This window comes from Rana temporaria, chromosome 1 (assembly GCF_905171775.1).
Source record: "Rana temporaria chromosome 1, aRanTem1.1, whole genome shotgun sequence".
Classification (NCBI taxonomy): domain Eukaryota; kingdom Metazoa; phylum Chordata; class Amphibia; order Anura; family Ranidae; genus Rana; species Rana temporaria.
In genome coordinates this window covers 56,547,558-56,569,110 of record NC_053489.1, presented here as the reverse complement: position 1 = coordinate 56,569,110, position 21,553 = coordinate 56,547,558, and the positions used below count along the sequence as shown (strand labels likewise).

At 45.1% G+C, this 21,553-nt stretch overlaps 1 protein-coding gene across 1 annotated transcript; it reads left to right on the top strand.

Annotated features, from left to right (window-relative positions):
* The first annotated feature begins 272 nt into the window (after positions 1-272).
* BRIX1 (biogenesis of ribosomes BRX1) lies at positions 273-20,815 on the top strand. Its single transcript, XM_040338211.1, has 10 exons — positions 273-447; positions 8,452-8,563; positions 9,111-9,154; positions 10,719-10,789; positions 11,454-11,503; positions 12,816-12,889; positions 15,343-15,393; positions 16,672-16,773; positions 18,247-18,375; positions 20,148-20,815. The coding sequence occupies exons 1-10, from the start codon at positions 286-288 to the stop codon at positions 20,394-20,396; spliced, it is 1,044 nt and encodes a 347-aa protein (XP_040194145.1). The 5' UTR covers positions 273-285; the 3' UTR covers positions 20,397-20,815.
* The last annotated feature ends 738 nt before the right edge of the window (positions 20,816-21,553 follow it).

Here is a 21,553-nt window from a genome sequence, read left to right as displayed (position 1 = left end):
TTAGGGGGGATCAGGTTCTCATTATAGGACATGCTCTCTATCCCTGCCTTCTTTCTATAAACATTCTGCACGTGTCCCTCCAGCAGCCGATAGAGGGCGCTCTGCTAGGCGTTCTGTATGTGTTCTCTCCAGTAGCCGGCAGAGGGCGCGCTGCTAAACGTTTTGTATGTGTTCTCTCCAGTAGCCGGCAGAGGGCGCTCTGCTAAACGTTCTGTATGTGTTCTCTCCAGTAGCCGGCAGAGGGCGCTCCTGTAACACAGCGCGGCAGTAGCGTGCTCGGTGCGCATGGGCTGTTGGGAACTTCCGGCAGAGAGAAAGATGGCGGCGTACAGGAGGAAACGTGGCTTGAAAGCGGAGCTGGCTAAACCGAGCAAAAAGGCGAAATTGGGGCCGAGTGAGGAGGATGTGGCGGGGGAGGAGTACACAGTACCGGCCCCGGTGTCGGAGGTGAGATATGAGGAGATTTGTAGGAAGGGAATCCAGCAGAGGGGCCACCCTGAGCGCTCCACATACATGTCTGTGATGGGATGAGGGGGGGAGAAGAGGCAGACTGGAGAATTATTATTATTATACAGGATTTATATGGCGCTAACAGTTTGCTCAGCGCCTTACAGCATGAGGGCAGACCGTACAAATATAATACAGGAGGGCCCTGATATATAATCAGAGGGCCCTGATCCTGAGAGCTTACACTCTAATGACTCGTGTTATAGTTACAGGAAAATGTCATCTTGTAAAATGAATACATACACCGCATTGCTGGAAGAATATATATTATCTGTTAGCATTGAATGGTGCAGAGCATTAGAGCTGTGATGGGGGTGCAATGCTCTGTCTCCTGCAGACTATTCCTCCAGCCACAGATCTGTGAGGAGGTACACAACTTCTGTTCTGGTGATGGCAGATGGGATTTTTAGTGTTTCTTTCCCAAATTTTTAATAAATAATGCAGCTGTGTGGTTCAAGTCAGAGAGAAGAGACACCAGTGACTGTGGGTGAGCTGGGACCCGAACCCATGTATTCCTCACAGCTGTACGTACGTGTGTATATATATATATATATAATACACACGCGCACACACACCTTGTATACTTGCAGGGAATTTCCCAGCTGCTGGTGATTGACCAGTAGAGGTGACGGCTTCCTGATGGATTCTCACATGGGTTCATGTTCCGGTCCAAACATGTCTCAGCTCATCACTGACCATGTTTCATGTACATTCTACGCCCTAAATAACAAGTGTACAATAAAACCTGGTCTGAAAGATGGAGTTGGCTTTTTATTAGGGTTGTCCCGATACCACTTTTTAAGACCGAGTACAAGTACCAATACTTTTTTTCAAGTACTCGCCGATACCGATACTTTTTTTAATCTCATGTGACAGTGGCACATGTGTTGTTTGTTTTTTATTTTTTTTTATGGGGGGGATCGACAGGGTCAGTGTGTTTATTTTTTACAATAAAATGTTTTATTATTCATTGCAATTTTTTTTTTTTTTTTTTTAATCAGCCCTGTTGGGGGGCTTTGGTGAGATATCAGGAGTCTTAACGGACCCTTGACATCTCCCCTTTGAGACAGAGAAAGGGACACAGATTCCCCCGTCCCTTTCTCTGCAGCCTCGGCTGTATTGAAAATGAAAGGAGAGAAGACAGAGGCTCCTCTCCATTCATAAACTGAAACCTTGTAAACACAGTTTCAGTTATGTGAATGGTCAGGGATCACTGACTCTGTACATTCGGAAAAGGTAGGAGCCGGATTTACCGGATCCTACCTCCGCTCTCCTTCCTGACAGATCGAGGGGGGCAGCAGCACGGAGGGGGACACAGAGCAGTACGGGGGGGGGGGGGGTTAGGGGACAGCAGCAGCAGAACGGAGAGGGACTGGAGGAGGATGCGGGGACACTCAGCGGTGATCGTGTGTGGGAAAGTTACAAGCACCAATCACCACTGATTTCACTAGCTGAAAGCCGGACTTTGAAACCTATACAGGGTGATCAGTGCTTGTATCTCTCCCACCGCACTGATCACCCTGACTGCCCAGGTATCGGGTGAAGCATCGGAGCATTTGCCCCAAGTACAAGTATTCGGGCAAATGCTCGGTACCGATAATAGTATCGGGACAACCCTACTTTTTATAGAGGACCCCCATCCCTTGTCCCTACACTATGAAATGTCAACTTCAACTTCATCTTTCAGACCAGGTTTTATTTTACAATAAATATAACAATAATCAATAGGGGGGAAATAACAATCATATTTATCTATATCCTTTTTTTCTTAACTATTGTTGTGCTGCCTGGGTCCCAGTTCCCACACCACCATTTTAAAGCGTTACAGTGATCGCAATTGTGACCCACCCTGATGCTCCAGGAGACCTGTGTGCCCCCCCCCCCCCCCATACATCTGAATAGGAGGGACGGCATTAAGGCTAATCGATTATGAAATTGATTAAAATTTCTCTTACCACCTTCCAGGACGGCACCCGAGAGATGATGGCTCCTCCTGCAGGAAACACAATCACATGACAGTTTAAAAGGCCCCGCCCTTCCCCTTGCTCCTCAGTATTGATTGTGTTTCTCCAACACAGCGACACGTTTGTTTTGTTTATGGAAACCTAGAGACCGGGGAGGGTCGAAGGTACCCCTGTGAGACAGGTTTAAGGGAGGCCGGGGAGGGCTGAACTTACCTGTAGACTTCGGTCCAAACTCACAGGTCGCCCTATGGAAGCACCAGTGCTCTGAGCTGCGGGGAGGTGAGCCATCACTGCGTGCTATCGAATCCACCACCATTCGAATCGCCGTTTTCCCGGGTCTCCAGACGTAAAAACGCCGCGCTCCAGGCCTCATTCTGAGACAGGAACTGCATCACAGGAAGTGGGCGGTTCTGGACGGCGTAACCCGGAAGTTCCCAGTGGAGCGAGGAGACAGCGTGGGTGGTGGACGGGTCGGCTTGCGGTGACCAGTACAGGAGTACCGACAGCCAGGACCGAGTCACCCTCCTCATGGAAGAGGACGGAAAGACCGACACGACCGCTGGCAGATCCAGGTCGGGGGGCGGTAAGTACCAATCCCCCTGGAAAGGGAGGGGGGAAGTGGTGAGAGTTCCCAAACTTTTAGGGAACGACCGGAGCAGGATCTGGTCCCTTCTCGTCTACTTCCTCCCCTCCCCAGTACAGCCAGCAGTCTTGGGGAAAGACAATTTAAATGTACATTTCATGTCTTTTCAGAAACCCCCAGCGGACCCCAGGAGGCCTCAGCTCAGTCTCCTTCCGCTACAGGGCATAGTTCCTCTAAAAAATGTGGGAATTGTAGAGAGAAGCTCCCCAAGTCCTACACAAAACCTTTCTGCTACAAATGTATTAATATACTGGCGGGAAAGGAGGCTGCTGCCATGATGAAGAGTTTTCTCTCATCCATGCAAACAGAAATGTTAGCAACAGTCAAAGCCTTTCGGGAGGCAGCCGGGCAGTCGGCACAGACTGAAACAGAGGAACTTACCCCTAAGGAAGGCACTTCCTCTCAGGAGACCCCCTTTTCTAAGGGCCCAAGTGTTTTCTTTACACCCTCACAAAATCCCCCTTTGGGGGAAGCAGATGGTGAAGAGAGTGAGGTAGCCAGTCTACCTAGGTCTAGGCACAGCTCAGGGGAGGTAGATGGAGACTCCATTAGTCAGTCTCAGGAGGACACACGTCCAAGAAAACACCTCTTTGCTGTAGAAGATCTAGAGAGTCTCCTCCAGGCTATCTACGCCACAGAGGAAATTCCTGAGACCCCTAAACCTACCTCAGCACAGGATAAAGTTTATAGGGGCCTGAGTGACGCTCAATCTAAAGTATTCCCCCTGCACAAATCCCTCAAGGAGTTAGTCCTTCAGGAGTGGAGAGACCCTGAAAGGAGAATAATCAAACAAAAAACCTGGAAAAGAAGGTTCCCCTTCTCCCAGGAAGATGAGGAAGTCTTTTTTAAGCTTCCTAGACTTGATGCGGCTTTGTCACAAGTCACTAAATTGTCTGATCTCTCCTTTGAGGATACAGGTAACATCAAGGATGTGATGGACCGTCGAGCAGAGTCTCTCCTTAGGAAAGCCTGGGAGGCCAATGCGGCAGCACTAAGCCCAGCCTTAGCAGCAGCATGTGTAGCTAGGAATACAGATGTTTGGGTAGAGACACTCACCGACCACCTCGCCCAGAATTCGGAGGCGGAGGAGGTAGTTGAGTCACTTACAGTAGTAAGGAAGGCGATTGCTTACCTAGCAGATGCAGCTACGGAATCTGCAAGGGCAGCAGCCAAGACAGCAGCCCTCATTAACTCTACTAGGAGGGCAGTTTGGATCAAGGCCTGGGAAGGAGATGCTACATCCAAGGGAAAACTCTGTGGCATCCCCTTTCAAGGTTCCCTGTTGTTTGGGAAAGACCTGGATGATGTCCTGGCTAGGTCATCAGAAAAAGGTAAAAAATTCCCAGTTAAACCCAAAAAAGAAGGTTTCAAGAAAACTTTTCGAGGCCCCCAGGGGCAGGGTAGACAAAAAGCCAAAAAGGAACCTTTCAGGCGTTGGAACTTTGGCAAAGGGAACAGGAAGAACAACCTCCTTTTCCCTCCTCCAAAACCCAGCGACAAACCGTCCAAGTGACGACGTAGTCAGAGTGGGGGGTCGACTATCTCAATTCCTTCCCCTATGGGAAAAAATTTCGAACAGTCATTACATCTGCCAAATAATTCAAAAAGGCTATCGCCTAGAATTTCTGGCTACACCCCCCACCATGATCACCATTACTCACCTTCCCAGGGATACCCTGAAAAGGTCTGCCCTCTTGGAGGGCATACAGGACTTAGCCAAACAACTAGTGGTAGTACCAGTACCAAAAGCTCAGCAGTACCAGGGATTTTATTCCCATATTTTCGTAGTACGGAAACCCTCCGGGAAATACCGTCTAATAGTAAACTTGAGAAACCTGAACAAGTTTCTAGAATACAAAAAGTTTGCCATGGAAAGTATTTATTCGGTAAGAAAGAACCTCATGAAGGAGGCCTTCTTGGTGACCCTAGATCTCAAAGATGCCTATCTCCACGTGCCAATCCACGTGGATCACCAGGTATATCTGAGGTTTGCGGTCGTGGTGGAAGGAGAAACCTTCCACTGGCAGTTCAGAGCACTACCATTCGGGCTAACCTCCAGCCCAAGGATTTTTACAAAAGTCCTAGCAGAAGCGGTGGCATACCTGCACCTTCAGGGCATATCCCTTATACCTTATTTAGACGACTTACTGATTTCAGGAAAATCAGCCGCCCAAGTCACGCTGGATGCCAACAAAGCAATGGCACTCCTAGAGAGCCTAGGGTGGATAATCAACATAGAAAAATCCTCCCTCAACCCAGAACAGGTCAAGACCTTCCTGGGATACGTAGTGGACACCAGGCAGCAGAGACTCTTCTTACCAGAAGAAAAAGTTTTAAAACTAGCCTCAGCAGTCGGGAACCTTATCAAGAACCCCAAACTCTCCAGACGAAATGTTCTGAGAGTTCTAGGCCTGATGTCAGCAAGCATCCCAGCGGTGGTTTGGGCTCAGCTTCATGCAAGGGCATTACACTTCTTCTTCCTGTCCTCATGGGACAAAAGGAAAGAGTCCTTAGATCAGGATATACTACTCACCCCCCAGGTTCTGTCCTCCCTGGAGTGGTGGACATCTCCCCAAAACCTGAGGGGAGGGCGACCGTGGGCTCAGTGGAACCCAGCGAAGGTTACCACGGATGCCAGTTCCTGGGGGTGGGGCGCCCACCTGGAAGGGAAAAAAGCGCAGGGACAATGGGACAGCTCACTAGCTCGCAGGTCATCCAATTACAAAGAACTCAGAGCAGTGGGGGAAGCCTTAATAGCCTTCCAGGAAGACATCAGAGGCAGAGAAGTCCAAGTAAGCTCAGACAACTCTACAGTAGTAGCGTACCTAGGTCACCAGGGAGGGACCAGGTCCAGTCCCCTACTAGAACTTTCCAGGGAAATACTAACCTGGGCAGAAGAAAGAGTACTCTCTATCTCAGCCATATACATAAAGGGGACGAGCAATATAGAAGCAGACTTCCTCAGCCGTCACAAGTTGAGGGAGGAGGAATGGGAACTGAACCCAGAGGTGTTTCAACACCTAGTCCAGTATTTCGGGGAACCGGAAATAGACTTGTTTGCCAACAGACTAAACAGGAAGGTAGAAAGGTATTTCTCGATTTCCTGGGAACTACAGTCGGAAGGTCTGGATGCGCTATCCCAGACCTGGCGCTTCGGGCTGGCCTATGCCTTCCCGCCGGTAGCGCTCATTCCGCGAGTTCTTCAGAAACTCAGCAGGTCTCCAGGCCAGATTCTTCTGATAGCACCATGGTGGCCAAAAAGAACTTGGTTCGCAAACCTAAGAGCCATGGCAATGGTGGAGCCTCTGAAGCTCCCGTACAGGGCAGATCTCCTCAGGCAGGGCCCAGTACTCCATCCAAAGCCGGAATTCTTCCAGCTAGCAGCCTGGTTAGTGAGCGCCAGATTCTAGAACGCAAAGGCTGCTCAGAGAGGGTCATAGATACCCTTCTCATGAGCAGAAAACCAGTAACTCAAAAAATTTACCAAAAGGTATGGAAGACCTTCTGTTCCTGGCGTAAGGAAAGACAGGTAGCTTCAACTTCTATCCCGGTTATCCTGGACTTCCTCCAGGATGGGGTAGATTTAGGATTAAAAGTTAGTACCCTTCGGGTCCAAATAACGGCTCTTTCAGTCTATCTGGATAAAAGATTGGCGAAAGAGGACCTTATAAAACGTTTCTTGTTAGCTAGAGAAAGAATTTCTCCAGTCCAAAAATATAATTGTCCGCCTTGGGACTTAACTAGGGTGTTAGAGGCGTTATCTATACACCCATTCGAACCTCTGGAAGAGGTTCCCCTTAAGTTTCTAACCTTAAAGTTGACTTTTTTGTTAGCCATTACTTCGGCCAGGAGGGTAGGGGATTTGCAGGCGCTATCCATGAAAGAACCCTTCCTGAGGGTACAGCCAGATAGGATCACCCTCAGAGCAGACCCCCTGTACCTGCCGAAGGTGGCATCCCTATTTCATAGGACGCAAGACATACTATTGCCGTCCTTTTGTTCTGAACCAAAGAACGAAAAAGAAAAGAAATTTCATTTGTTAGACGTGAGAAGGTGTCTTCTCATTTATCTAGAGAGAACTAAAAGTTTTAGAAGATCTAACCACCTGCTAGTTCTACACGCTGGGCCCAGGAAGGGACTGCAGGCATCAAAAGCCTCAGTCTCAAGATGGATTAGAGAAGCAATATCCAAAGCCTATGTATGTACTGGAGCAACAGCTCCCAAAAAAATCAAGGCTCACTCTACCAGAGCCATAGCAACTTCCTGGGCTGAGAAAGCAGGGGCCTCCTGGGAACAAATCCGCAGTGCGGCCACCTGGTCCAGCCATCATACATTCCTGAAGCACTACCGTGTGGAAATGTTGTCACAGCAAGACTTAGCCTTTGGTCGAAAGGTGCTACAAGCTGTGGTCCCACCCTGAAGGTAGGCCTGTGTTTATTACTCTATTATCCTCTCGGGTGCCGTCCTGGAAGGTGGTAAGAGAAAACCAACGTTAGACCTACCGGTAACGGTATTTCTATGAACCTTCCAGGACGGCAGGCCTACTTCCCACCCTATGTGGAGGGGAAAAAAGGTAAGTACCTATAAGGACTACGTCCCTTGTGAACCAGTTCAGGATTACTCTATTGCATACTGAGGAGCAAGGGGAAGGGCGGGGCCTTTTAAACTGTCATGTGATTGTGTTTCCTGCAGGAGGAGCCATCATCTCTCGGGTGCCGTCCTGGAAGGTTCATAGAAATACCGTTACCGGTAGGTCTAACGTTGGTTTTTCATAATCGATTAATCGGCCAGTAACATAATGGGGTTAAAAAAAATGAAATTAACCCTTTATAGTACAAAAAAGCAAATCACTACTTAAATATATCTTTCCCTATACCACAGTAAAAAATGAACCCCTTACAGTAGTGATTATTTGCTCTTTTTGTACTTATTTTTGTTTTTTTAACCCCATTATGTTACTAAACATCTCAGGCCGGGTCACACCTCTGTTTTTTTGGTGCTTTTTGCAGAAACAGACTACAGTTCAGTTACATGTTTTCCTATTTTTTATACTTCAATGGAGACGCTGCAGAAAAGCATGTAATGTGTTTTTGCGGCAATTTGTGTTTTGTAATATGCCCAACAACAAATTGGCCCAAAAAAAATTAAACATGCAATTTTTTTTTGTTACGGCTATTATCCGATTATTCGAAACAATAATCAAATCACCCTCACCTAAGCAATATCCTGCAATGTAATGGTGCTGATGCCCAGTTAATGAATTAACTAATTAGTTAATTGATCCTTTATAAAATCTAATAGTAAATTTAATTTTTTTTTTTTTTTTTTTTTTTTCAGGGCAAATGGAAAAATAAAGAGAGGGTTTTGATATTTTCCTCACGAGGCATCAACTTCCGCACACGACATCTGATGCAAGACTTGAGAAAATTGATGCCACATTCTAAAGCGGGTGAGTGTTTGTAATAGAGGTGGATGGCTTTGTGCGACTCTGTTTGCAATTTCCAGTGGTGTCATGACATCATCGATGTAGTAAAATGATCATCACTCATGAAAGGGTATGTCCACCCAGAAGTGATACATTCTCATGTCAGAGTGACCAGTCCCCTCATTGCCCCTGTTGTAGTTCCAGTGCTCTTTAGCTGATGTCATCTCGTCAGAATGAATCGCACTGTGCGGCTATTATGGGTAGTGTCAGAGCGCAGGATTAATCCCCACCTGGGCTGCCCAGACACCACTCAGACCTGCTCAATCAGCAACTAACATTCTAATGCATGATGAGATGTGTAGCTTCCTATGGGCCACCCAGAGAGAGGGTGAAGTGCAAAACCTCCGTATGCCTACCCACATAGCCTGGAAAGACTGGATTAAAAACAACTAGTGGCGATGGTACTTGCTACCATAGATTCATTGTTGGCATCGGCGGGTATTAGGCTAGAATTGAATATTTGTTGAATGTATCCCAGAGTGGGGCTTTAATTCTTTTCTTCCCATTTCAGATACCAAAATGGATCGCAAAGACAAGTTGTTTGTCATAAATGAGGTATGTGCCGTGATGTTGCCAATATAGCTCCAGAATGACTGGTGTATGTGTGCTGGGTGCATTCAAGTCACAGGGGTTGTGTAAGAAACGTGAACGGCTTATGCAGATGATGTTGCAACAAAAGTGAAGTTGGTTAGGACAGGGCATGGGTATTCCATGGCAGAAGATTAGGGCAGAGAGCAACACCCTACCTGAAGGAGTAGTGTGTTTTCTCCTTATGGACAAATGGCTGCAAGTCACGTTTCCTCCTCCTGTGTACTTTACATAAGGAGAGCGGTGACATGATTGCTATGGATGGGTACGATTGTAGAGCACCCGATCACAAGCCATACTCATTGATTGCAATGGAGCAGCCCTGAGCTCTCCCCATACACACCCACCACATCGGAGCACTTCCGTGCAGGCGCACCATCATGGATCTTTTCTCCGGCACCATTTTATATTCTCATGACGTTGCAAGGAATAAAAACATAACATCCTTCAAAAGTAAAGCATTAACTATACATTTTACAACAGTTTTCATGTACATGGAAAATCTAGGACTACACAGTGGCAGAAACCTGGAGGTCAGCTTTAAAAGTGAAGTACAAGCTTATGAAAAAATAAACCCACATACTCTCCTTCTATTATGCAGCATCAGTGTGATAAGAACGAAGCAATCGCATAACAGCTGATTGGTCAGTGGACAGCAGGGACTGCAAGTCTCTGATCCTCCAGCGCTCACTGAAGCACTTGGGCTGGGCACAGCTGTCTCTGTTGCTCTGCAGCATGCTGAGAGGGGGAGCCAGCTCTAGATTAGGCAGACAGGTAGTGGATCCCTCCAACATACTCCTAGAGCGTTGGATAGAAGAAGATCCTGGACTGCCGCACTCCTTAAAACAATGTCTTTATTGTACAAATAACCAAAGCGATGCAGTCAAAATGAAGTGAACAACAGGAAAAAGGTGGCTGACATTTTTCACATCATGTGATGCTTACTCATAGCTCACTAGAGTGCCTCTGCCCGTTAACTGACTCTGTGTCACAGGAGAAGAAAATTAGGTGTACTGACCCACAAGAGATATATGGCAAAAAAAAGCTTTGGTTGGGGTAGCACCAATATAGTCATTGGTGCGGATACAGAGTACTTGTGCAAATGCTCCCGATATCGAAACTGATATCTTTACAGTGCGATTTGAGTAGATACAAATGAATGGGATCAAATTGCACTGCAAAGAACAGCATGAGATTTGAATGCGCTGCGATTCCTGTCCAAACTACTTGTGGATTCCCTGTGTGAACCTAGGCTTATCATAGTGAATGTGAGCCAGAGTTCACACAGGAGCAGTGCAGGAAACCTCCCTGCATGGAGGATTCCACCTTCTCTGGCTCCCAATCCAACTGTGGACATCAGCGGCTTGGGCTCCTCCTGCCTCTCCAGCCGGTCTACCCCCCCCCCCCCCAGCCTCCAGTGGTACCAGCCGCCTGCTTTTGAATGGGCAAGATTTGCAGATTGTTCATATACAGATTGATTATACAATAAAATTGATATTTCCTTTTACATGGACATTTGTTTTTTACGCAGGTCTGTGAAATGAAAAACTGCAATAAATGTATATATTTTGAAGCAAAGAAAAAACAGGACCTGTACATGTGGTAAGTTGTTACTCTTGGATTTGTACACCGTATTATTTGTAAACCTCTGTTTAGACATACGTGAAGGGTTAGTATACACTAACAAAAAAAATTGTAGTTTTATAGAATTAGGTGTGCAAAGATGGAGAAATAATAATTGCAAATTGCGGGTGGGTATGGGGTCTTTCCGGGTCTGGATTCCGCAGTGATGGGCCAGGGCCCTGGACCTAACTACATGCATTGCACAAAGTTCCAAGGTGAACACCCATGTAGAATCCGGTGCCCAAAGCAACATTACAGGCTGAGCCCACAATGTGTGGTCTGGAAACGGCTCCAAAGGTTATTCTGGGGCTGCATCAATCTGGATGTACTGCTTCTATTGTATTAGACAGTCAGGAGTTTGAAGCCGAAGATGAAATAACAAACTATTTAAGCTAAGAGTAATTACTCCATAAGGAAGATGAGGTCCATCAACTTGGGTAAAAAAAACAGGACTCATAAAGTGAATATTGGGGTGGGGTTGCCTATGTCCAATCACCTGAAGGTACCAGCCTATAACCCGGGGTCTATAAATACTTAGACTGTGTCTTGTTTTGTACAATTAATATGAAATGTTTTAAACACGTTCACTAGTTAATTTCTTGTTAGTTTGACGAGCATTTAACACCATTTTTCTTTACTTTAGGGTAGCCAATTCTCCTGGGGGACCTTCTGCAAAGTTCCTGGTTCAAAACCGTGAGTATGCCCAGAATCAATGTTAAACCCTTTTGCTGCCAGGGCCATTTTTGCTTTATTTATTTATTTTTTGCACGCGATTAAAAAATAATTTTAGGCCTGAAGGTTGCATAAAACCCCCAAACATTTTATGTATAATGAACACATTTTCTGAAAGCAGGCACCCTAGACTAGAGAATAAAATAGGGATAGTTTCAAACTTTTATGTCACTTTATATTACCGCAAACATATAGGCAATGCAACATTACAGTAAAAACACACTAAAGTGAATTTAAGGAGGGATCAAATGCAATAAACGACCCACATTTTGGGTAAAATATAAAAGATGAGGTTGCACCGAGTAGATACCCAACATGTCAATCTTAAATTTTGTGAAATGGCGACAAACTTCAGTTCCCTATATTTTCTATAGGCAACGCTTCAAAAGCCCCTATGGGTCATCAGTTTTAGTGTTACGGAGGCGGTCTGGTGGTGGAATTATTGCTCTCACTCCCGTGTGTGCGGCAATAAGTAACGTTTGTAATGCAATTGATGATTTTGTGCTTGGCACCCCCCACTTGTGCTTTTACGCTCATATGTGGGGGCCGGGGGCCCTTAAAACATTTTTGGGGATGATTTTATGTGCATGGGTGTAACATTTATTTGTTATCACATAGGGGACTTTTTGACCCCTATGTGATCATTTTTAGGTGACCGGTTCCCTTTAATGAGACATGCAGGATCTTTCAGACCATGCATATCTCCTCTGGGCTCCACTGCATGCATTGCAATACATTCCTTCCTGGCTATGCTAGCAAAAAAAATGACAGGCTGACCCGTACGTGACGTGCATGTGGAGGCAATCGGGTGGCTGCCTGCCAGTTTTACACGCAATCCTGGTGATACAGCCACCAGATTGTGAGAGAGAGAACCCCCCCCCCCCCCAGTCAGGTCCTTATGATGTATGGACCTGGAAGCAAGGGGGTTAATCCCTTTCCTAAATTAAAAAAAAAAAAATTGTTTGGGGATTCCAACTACAGTAGATCCTAAGGGTCCCTTATCTGAAGGCTGGCCCACCAGTCCATGGAAAAAAATTGATTATTAGTTTTAAGTCCAGCAAAGTCCTGGACTTTGAAATTCCTGGTATTTGCCTGCATTTTTTTTTTTCATTCATATTGATTGGTCTCTTCCTACCTATGAGAAGTTGGTTTTATGCAGTGTATTGGTAGAAATCAGACTGCAGCTTCAGGAACACGTCGTATTCATGCCGGTGCATTGATGTTTCCTAAAGACCAGCCTGATTGTTTTCTCATTGTTGTTTCATGGTTACAGTTCACACGCTGGCGGAGCTGAAAATGACTGGGAACTGCCTGAAAGGATCTCGTCCTTTGCTCTCATTCGATCCTGTGAGTATTTAAAGTCTGTATACTACATTGTATTCCTGGCTGTTTTGATAATCCTGATGATCAGGGGTGGACGGTTCTCAGAAGGAAATCAGTCTGCAATAATTACAGCGTGCAGATTTTTGGAGCTTCTTTCATCCCAGTAAACAGAAATGTATCCCCTGGTTTTTGGCTTTGACTGGCAAATTTTGTTTCCTGCAGTACTTTGTCCATCACTGCCATGCCCTGTTGTTTTCCCGTTTATCTATTCGAAATATTTTATTTTCCTGGCTTAATATTCATCTTTTCTTTATCATAAGCTGATTTCTGATTGGATATAATCTGTGGGAAGCCTTTAAACAAATAAAAGTCTCTTTTGTGTAAATCTTGTGCTTGTTATCAGCATGAGATTAGCATCAGAGAGTCCACTTTTATTCTTTGACAGTAGAAATTCTTCCTACACAGAAGGATATTTTCCAGCACTACACAAAAGGCAGCTTAGATGTCTAAGCCACCTAGCTATCTTTCCCTCGGCTTTGTCTGCTCAAATCAACCAGACGAGACTTCTCTGGATCACACGGCGGGACTAACTCTTTTACTGCCATAAAGTGTAAGTTCACCTTTACAGAAAAATCTGTAAGGTGAACATACACAGGACCCCCTTCCTGTCCTGCTGACCCCTGGAGCGTGGCGATTTCCCGTTCTGAGCCCTGCTATAGCCGTGTCACCGAACCAGGGCTTAGAAATCCCTTCGGCTTTCTCACCTCTTCCCTGCTGACATGATAGGCTACACGGGTTCTGATTGGTCAGCGCCAACCATTTAGAATGCTCCTAAACTAACCCCTCCTGACGGGGTACGTTTTGAAGATTAAGCTGAGGGGAGCCGCTCGTGGAATGGCGACAAACTTTTACCTAAATCTCCATAGTCTACGTTAAAAAAAATTCTGCAGGTTGCATGTTTGGAGTTGGCGGTTGTCTAGGGCTAGAAATATCGCTCTCGCTCTACCGATCACGATGATTACTCACGTGTGGTTTGAACACGGTTTTCATATGTTCGCTTCTGAAAAAATGCAAAATGTCCCTTTAAGAGCTATGGCAGGAAGTGACGTTTTGATGCTGCTTCCACCTGGCTATGATATGGAGACGTGTGGGGGCCATCTTCCCCTCACTCGTATCCATACCAAGCAGGAGCGAGGACCCGATCGCCTCCGCCGCTACTGACAGCTCCTGTAAGCAATGAAGGGCACGGGAGATCGTCGGAAGGGGGGGCCCTCTCCCGCCGCTAAGTGATCTTGTGGCGAATTTTGCTGCAGAGACCACCATTATCGGAAGCCGGACCACCGGCTGAAGAGGATACCTGGGGTATGGCAGCTAGTTGCTGCCATAACAAAGATATCCCTCTTCAAACAGCTGACGTATATCGATGTGCGGCGGTCCAGAAGCGGTTAAGAAATTTCTATGGCTCTAAATAACAGGACATAAATATAATTAAATGTAAATATTGATAAAGGGTTATTCTTAATTATTGGTATACAGTAGAATCATGTCTAATGTACTAATGGTCAAAAAGAGATAATTGATGTGAACCTACTAAGTAGCATTGACGCAAGAAGAACCAATCAAGTAATCGATCATTACTATAAGAGATGAAAGCATGATATAAAGAATCCAATAATGCATTCATAAAACCTCCAGAACTTTTTTTGATTTATGTAATCTTTTCAATGAACTTGTGATTTGAACCACATTGGTACTATCAGACTGTTTTTAGTGACTCAGCGATCATTCGCTTCTTTTCAATAGGAGTTTCCATTCCGCGGTTGTGGCTGTTGAGTACTGTAATTGTTTATTTCCGACACCACTCCTGGTGTGGAAGCTCCATATAGCGATGTCAAGGGAACTTGTGTCCTAGTCCCTTTAGGGCTAAACTTATTGTTGTCTTACTGTTTTTCGGCCTGTTTATGTTTTCTTTGTGCTCTTGAACCTTTCTCCCCCCCCCCCCCCCCCCCTCACATTTGGAACAGGCAGTGAATGTTGTGGTCAGGTGCACTTCTCCATGCATACTTTAAATACCATAGTCCATAGTTGCTAGTAAACTTCAGGAGCAAATGAGGGTGGCTATGTTCCTATATACCAGGGATATACAATTAGCGGACCTCCAGCTGTTGCAGAACTACAAGTCCCATGAGGCATAGCAAGTCTCTGACAGCCACAAGCATGACACCCAGAGGAAGAGGCATGATGGGACTTGTAGTTTTGCAACAGCTTGAGGTCCGCTAATTGCATTTCCCTGCTCTATACAGTGGGACCACGGAGAGAATGAACATGGCCATCCTCTTAAGTGGAACTCCTATCTCAGCAAAAAATAAATTGGGAGGATAAGAGCAATAAGGTGGTACATTTTGTGTGAATACCTGAATAAGTATTTTTGTATGGCTCAGTGTGAAGCTAATGTTTAATTCCTTATCACTTTGCAGGCCTTTGATCGGGATCCGTACCTTACTCTGTTGAAAGAGCTCTTTACACAGGTAAAATAATACATTTTTCTTTTTCATATTTTATTTATTGTTAGTCTGAATTCTCTCTAGATAATTACCCCTGAAAAGGAAAGTCCTGCTTATCCTCCTCATACCCCCTCCTCTCTCCCCATTGTAAATTTTCTATTTTTTTTATTCCGGGAGAGGGCATCTAGTTGTGACAGGTACCTTCTCCCACATCTGCATGGCTCAACTAGGCAAGCCAAGCAGATGTGGGCTCACCCCCCCCGCAACCTTCTGGTACATGTCACAGGTCCTGGGTGGCTGCGGGACCATTCATAAAATGCAGAGCATCTCGCACATGCGCAGTGGGGATCCGGCTGTGAGCCAGTAGGTAGTCAAGCCAACTTCCCACAGTCAATATGGCAGTGCCAGGGATCCAAAGACTGGCAAATAACTAGCCCAGGTGAAGATGGCGCTGTATCCCTGGGATAGTGTCTATTAAAAATTAGCTGTTGGTGTTTGTAGCTGCTGACTTTTTGGTTAAAACCCGGAGCTTCACTTTAAGGAAGATCTGTACTGAGCAAGTATGCTAGGGCTGAACTCTCCATCTGAAAATACTGAATCCCTGGATTTCTAATGCCAATGGCTGTAGTACACACTAGTCTGGATAAGTGAAGAGAAGGTCTCCCTAATGACCACACATCCATACCATCCCCGAGAGGAGTGTGAATGATGAATGTTATTCACACTCCTCTCAGGGATGGTATGGATATGTGGTCATTAGGGAGACCTTCTCTTCACTTCGAGTCATTACAGGAGCCGGGCTGAGATCTCTCTCATACCAGCAGTGGACATTTAGTAGTTTGAACCCCTTCCAGAGAGCCTGAGCGGCTCACAGTGCAGGTTTTTGGGTCACTAGTCTGGATAAAGTGTGCAGATGAGCAAATCTGACTTCACTGGATGATATACTTGTTTTGTGTCGCTTTTTCAGGAAGTATTGAGGCCAGAATTTTCAGAAGAGTCAGTAGCGGCAGCCTTTATATCGCATTCTGAGTACAAAAAAAGCCATTTCTGAAATCTTTGCTTCTTTAGGAAACACTTCCTAGTACCCCATAATGCAATGCAGGAGCCCCTACTTTGTATGCCAGAACTTTGGAAAGAAAAATCAGGGATGTCGGGAGACAAGAAGCTAGTGTATAATATACAGTTGTAGGAATGAACAGTCATATGGAACGATTGCTATTCTGAGTGCTGCTATTTTTAATAGGTTTGTGGATAGTGCTACATTATAATCCATTTTGGTTTTGTACTCCTTTCTGAATGCAGATTTTTGGAACCCCAAGATACCACCCAAGGAGTCAGCCATTTGTGGACCATGTGTTCACATTCTCTGTAGCAGACAAGAGGATCTGGTTTAGAAATTATCAGGTAAGACTTCATTTCATTTTTCACAGATAGAATTTGATATCTGGGTACTCACTATATGTGGAGAGATGTAGAATGAACAGCAATGTACAATGCCTTGCAAAAGTATTCACCCCCTTGGCATTTTTTTTTTTTTTTTCCCCTCACAACCTGGAATTACATGAATTGTTTGAGGATTTCCATCATTTAATTTACAGAACATGCCCACAACTTTGAAGATGTTTTTTATTGTGAAGCAAACAACAAATGAGACAAAATAACAGAAAAAGTCAATGTGCATAACTATTCACCCCCCTAAAGTCAATACTTTGTAGAGACACCTTTTGCTGCTATCACAGCTCCAAGTCACTTTGAATAAGTCTCTATGAGCTTGCCACATCTTACCACTGGGATTTTTGCCCATTTCTCCTTTCAAAACTGCTCCCGCTCCTTCAAGTTGGATGGTTTGCGCTTGTGAACAGCAATCTTTAAGTCTGACCACAGATTTTCTATTGGATTGAGGTCTGGGCTTTGACTAGGCCATTCCAACACATTTACATGTTTCCCCTTAAACCACTCAAGTGTTGCTTTAGCAGTGTGTTTGGGGTCATTGTCCTGCTGGAAGGTGAACCTCCGTCCTAGCCTCAAATCACATACAGTGGTACAGGTTTTACTCAAGAATATCCCTGTATTTAGCACCATCCATCTTTCCCTCAACTCTGACCAGTTTCCCAGTCCCGACTGGTGTTCTTTGGGTGATGTGCTGGGTTTGCGCCAGACATAGCGTTTTCTTTGGCCAATAAGTAAAATTTTAGTCTCATCAGACCAGAGCACCTTCCTCTATACATTTTGGGAGTCTCCCACATTCCTTTTCGCAAACTCTAAACGTACCATTTAGTTTTTTGCTGAAAGTAATGGCTTTCTTCTGGCCACTCTGTTATAAATCCCAACTCTATGGAGCGTACGGCTTAATGTTGTCCTTTGTACAGATACTCCAGTCTCTGCTGTGGAACTCTGCAGCTCCTCCAGAGTTACCTTAGATCTCTGTGCTGCCTCTCTGATTAATGCCCTCCTTGCCCGGTCCGTGAGTTTTGGTGTGCGGCCATCTCAGATTCAATTTGCACTAGTGTGAACCCAGCCTAAATGAAATCCTAATTTAAAAAAATTTTAAATGTTGTTTTTTAGGGTTACCTTTTGTGTAATGGTAAAATTTGTTGATCTGAATCATATATGCAAAAAAAAAAAGAGGGGGCAAATACTTATTCACAGCACTGTATCTGTAGAATCCTCTCTATACCTTTTTCACTTCCACTGTTCATCTTGTTATATCCTGGGAATTGACATGACTTTATTTTGAGAAAAACTGAAGACAAATCATTGCATTTGTCAAACAAATGAAATTGTTTTCCAACACCAAAGAATGCTATGTAAAGATTTATTCGTTTGTCAGGTTGGCTGTACTTTTTATGAGCAATAAAGATCATTCTTACCATTTAGATTATAGAAGAAGATGCATCTCTGGTAGAAATTGGACCTCGATTTGTACTGAATCTCATCAAGATTTTCCAGGGAAGTTTTGGAGGACCAACCTTGTATGAGAACCCTCACTACCAGTCTCCTAACATGGTAATTGCACTAATTTGTCCTTGTCAACCTACTACTAAATAATTCTCATTGTCTGATAAACCTAGGTTACTCATGGGCTGCATTTTTTGCCAATGCTCTGCACCCAACATAAATAGCTCTAAAGCATTTGTAAATAAACTCTGCAAAAAAATGAAATGCCATTAACCGCTTGATGGACCGTATAAGGTACGTGATCTTGCACTCCCAGGTCTGGGGTGCGCAGCACCGCCGCCGGCCTGTTCCCACTGTGATTAGACACAGCAGGAGCTGATCTGTTCAGGGTACAGCGGACTCTGCCCACTGATGCTTCGGTGCAGAAGGAGAACGGCGGTTTGTTAGTACAGAAGCCATGAATCCTGTGTCTCTGCTAAGCAGGGGCACCGATCCATGCCTTCCCCTGGTACAAGCACCTCCCACACAGTAGTAAAGCACTGGTCAGGCACACGGTTAACCCTTCGATCGCCCTTGTCATTAGTACAAGAACAGGACATAAATGTTGTTTGGGTACAGTGTCGCATGACTGCGCAATGATCGGTTAAAGTAACGCAGTGCAGTATTCTAAAAAAAAGACCTTCATGAAGGGTAAATCTTCTGGGGGCCAAGTGGTTAAGACCCCTTTCAGATGGGTCTGCTCAACAACAGGGGATCTCTTCCACTGAGCTTGCAGATGACATGTCCGTGTGTGTTCCGCTATGCAGAATGGACACAGCCTGCTCTCCTCTGTGGGGCGGTTGGATGGAAACGGACTGCATTTCTGTTTCCATCCGATCTGCCGGACGGATGCGAACGTATCGCCATTCGTCTTTTTAGCTGATCGGATTTCAGCGGGTGTCGACTGCCGCCCCATAGTAATCAATAGGTGGCCTGATAAATGGACAGGCGGACCCGATCGGTCAACTGATGTGAAAGGGGCCTTATGCTCACAGAAGTCCCTGCAGAGCTGGCAGCTTAAAGCGGAGTTCCACACACTTTTGAGAGGTGGTCTTAAATGAAATATATATATATATATATATATATATATATATATATATATATATATATATATATATATATATATATATATATATATATACAAAATTTCAAGTCCTGAGCTACTAGCCAGGCCTCAAGGGTTACTCGCCACCAGTTGTCCCACCCAGCGCGGCCGCCCGCCCCCTAATTCCGCACCTAAACACGCTTTCATAAAATGACACTCAAATGTATTATGCAGAATTAACTGTGTCCGTGCCCACCATGGAGCCTTGTGTCCACCTTGCAGCCTACCTGTGCAGCCGAGGAGAGGAACAGGAGAGCCGCCCAGGTGTTCCGAGCGCAGCGGGGGGGAGCACAGTGATAACCGTTTTAATTTCGATAGCCGTGTTCCCGCCGCGCAACGTCATATACAGCCCTGACCCCTGGCCGGAGAACTTTGATAGACAGATCACCCGTCGAATCCCAGTGAAAGTCAAAGTCCAGGGGGCATGGCTGTATCTGACAGCGAGCGGTGGGGAACACGGCTATTGGAATGAAAGCTGTTATCACTGCTCCCCCCGCTGCGCTCTGAACACCTGGGCGGCTCCCTCTCTTCCCCCTCTGTGATCGCTGGGAGAAGGACTCCCATTTGACACAGGCTGACGGCTCGCCTCTGGGACAAGAAGTGAGGAAATCTCCTTCCGTAGGGACACTGCAAAAAAAAAAAGGATTTTAGCCCTTTCACACGCTAAAGTTCTATTTTAGGGTTTTTCTCTAGTGGTTCTACCCTCATTGTGGTCTAATCAATGCTTTTGTTTCAGCACCGGCGGGTGATCCGGTTAGCCACAGCTGCCAAAGTCAAGGAAAGGCAACAAGTGAAGGAGCTGCAGAAACTGAAAATGTTGGATAACAAGGAAACCATTTCTAAAGACCCCACAGAGGACGTCTTCAACATCCCAGCTGAGAAGAAGCCAGATATCATTGAGACAGAACCCCCTGCACCAAAACCGCGTATTAAACGGAAGGACAAGCAGTTCAAACGGCAGAGGATGGCCAAGAAACGTGTCTGAACTCTGGGGTGGGCTACGCTTTCTGTACGGGGCTTGTGTGCAGACTGTCTGTTTTATACATTAAAAAACAAAAAGAAAATCTGTTCCGGACCCTCCATCTCTAGGTTTGGATACCAGTCAGTAGAGGCTCTTGGAGCTGTTTTGGTTGAATTGAATATTTGCATTGATTTTGACAGGTGATGTCCAGAGCCGGTGGCTTTCCCCCTATGCTGACAGAGAAGCCCCAAGGGCTGAGGCCATGTATAGTAATGCTACGTATCATCTCTGTGATATAATGCAGGTTTGCTTCAAACTGTTGTATTGGTAATATCATACTTCAGTAAGACGGAGACTTAAAGCGTAACTCCTCTTTAGTTGAGAGAGAAAAAAAAAACATTCCTCTCTGGGTGATCGATGTACAATACAAGGATTTTAACAAACTTTGTTGCAGATTCCTACTTTTTTGTTTTGAAGAAATTAATGTGTGTTTGTGTCCACGTGATAAATTGAGTCTAATAGGAGTGGTTTCATAATTATCAGCCAGCAGGGCTCTAATGAATAAAGTGGTTGTATAGTAAATTTTTTAACTTTTTTACCTACAGGTAAGACTATAATGAGGCTTAATGGAAAAAGAGTGATAGGAGGGCACTTAAATAAGTGCATAAACTAATTGTTTACCACAATCTGTAACTAAAGTGCATGTGCAGCAATATTACAACAAGAATATATATGATGGAAAAATAGCAATAGAAATAAATAAATGAGTCCCAATAATAAGTGAAAAAGTCCAGCAGAAAGTCCTCAGATACTCTGCATAATTGTTTCCAAATTATTAACATGTTCCTTCACCAAGATATATGTCATCTTCACCCGAAGTGCTCTGACAAAATCATGCGCTTACCACATGGATATGACTTTTTTACTGAAAAAGATAGTCATGAAAAGCTTGAGCAGGATTGTGCCTGCACACGTAGGAATAGAGCCTGGATCTGGGATAATGTCCTCATAGTTGAAATGCAGATGGAAACAGAAAACAAAAAGCGCCCATAGCATAATAACGTTTTATTTAAAAATTGGTAGCTAGATAGCCCCTTACATTAAAAAGTGCCAACCCGGCATTGGGGCTGCAGACATGTCGGATACTAAGATCTGGGGATCCCGCTCGCTTAAGGCTTTCC

Bases quoted from the DNA above. Each gene is read 5' to 3' on its own strand.
- BRIX1 (XM_040338211.1), top strand. From the start codon at position 286: ATGGGCTGTTGGGAACTTCCGGCAGAGAGAAAGATGGCGGCGTACAGG. The intron at 12,890-15,342 runs GTGAGTATTTAA...ATCACTTTGCAG, and splicing joins CTTTGCTCTCATTCGATCCT to GCCTTTGATCGGGATCCGTA. The intron at 18,376-20,147 runs GTAATTGCACTA...CTTTTGTTTCAG, and splicing joins ACTACCAGTCTCCTAACATG to CACCGGCGGGTGATCCGGTT.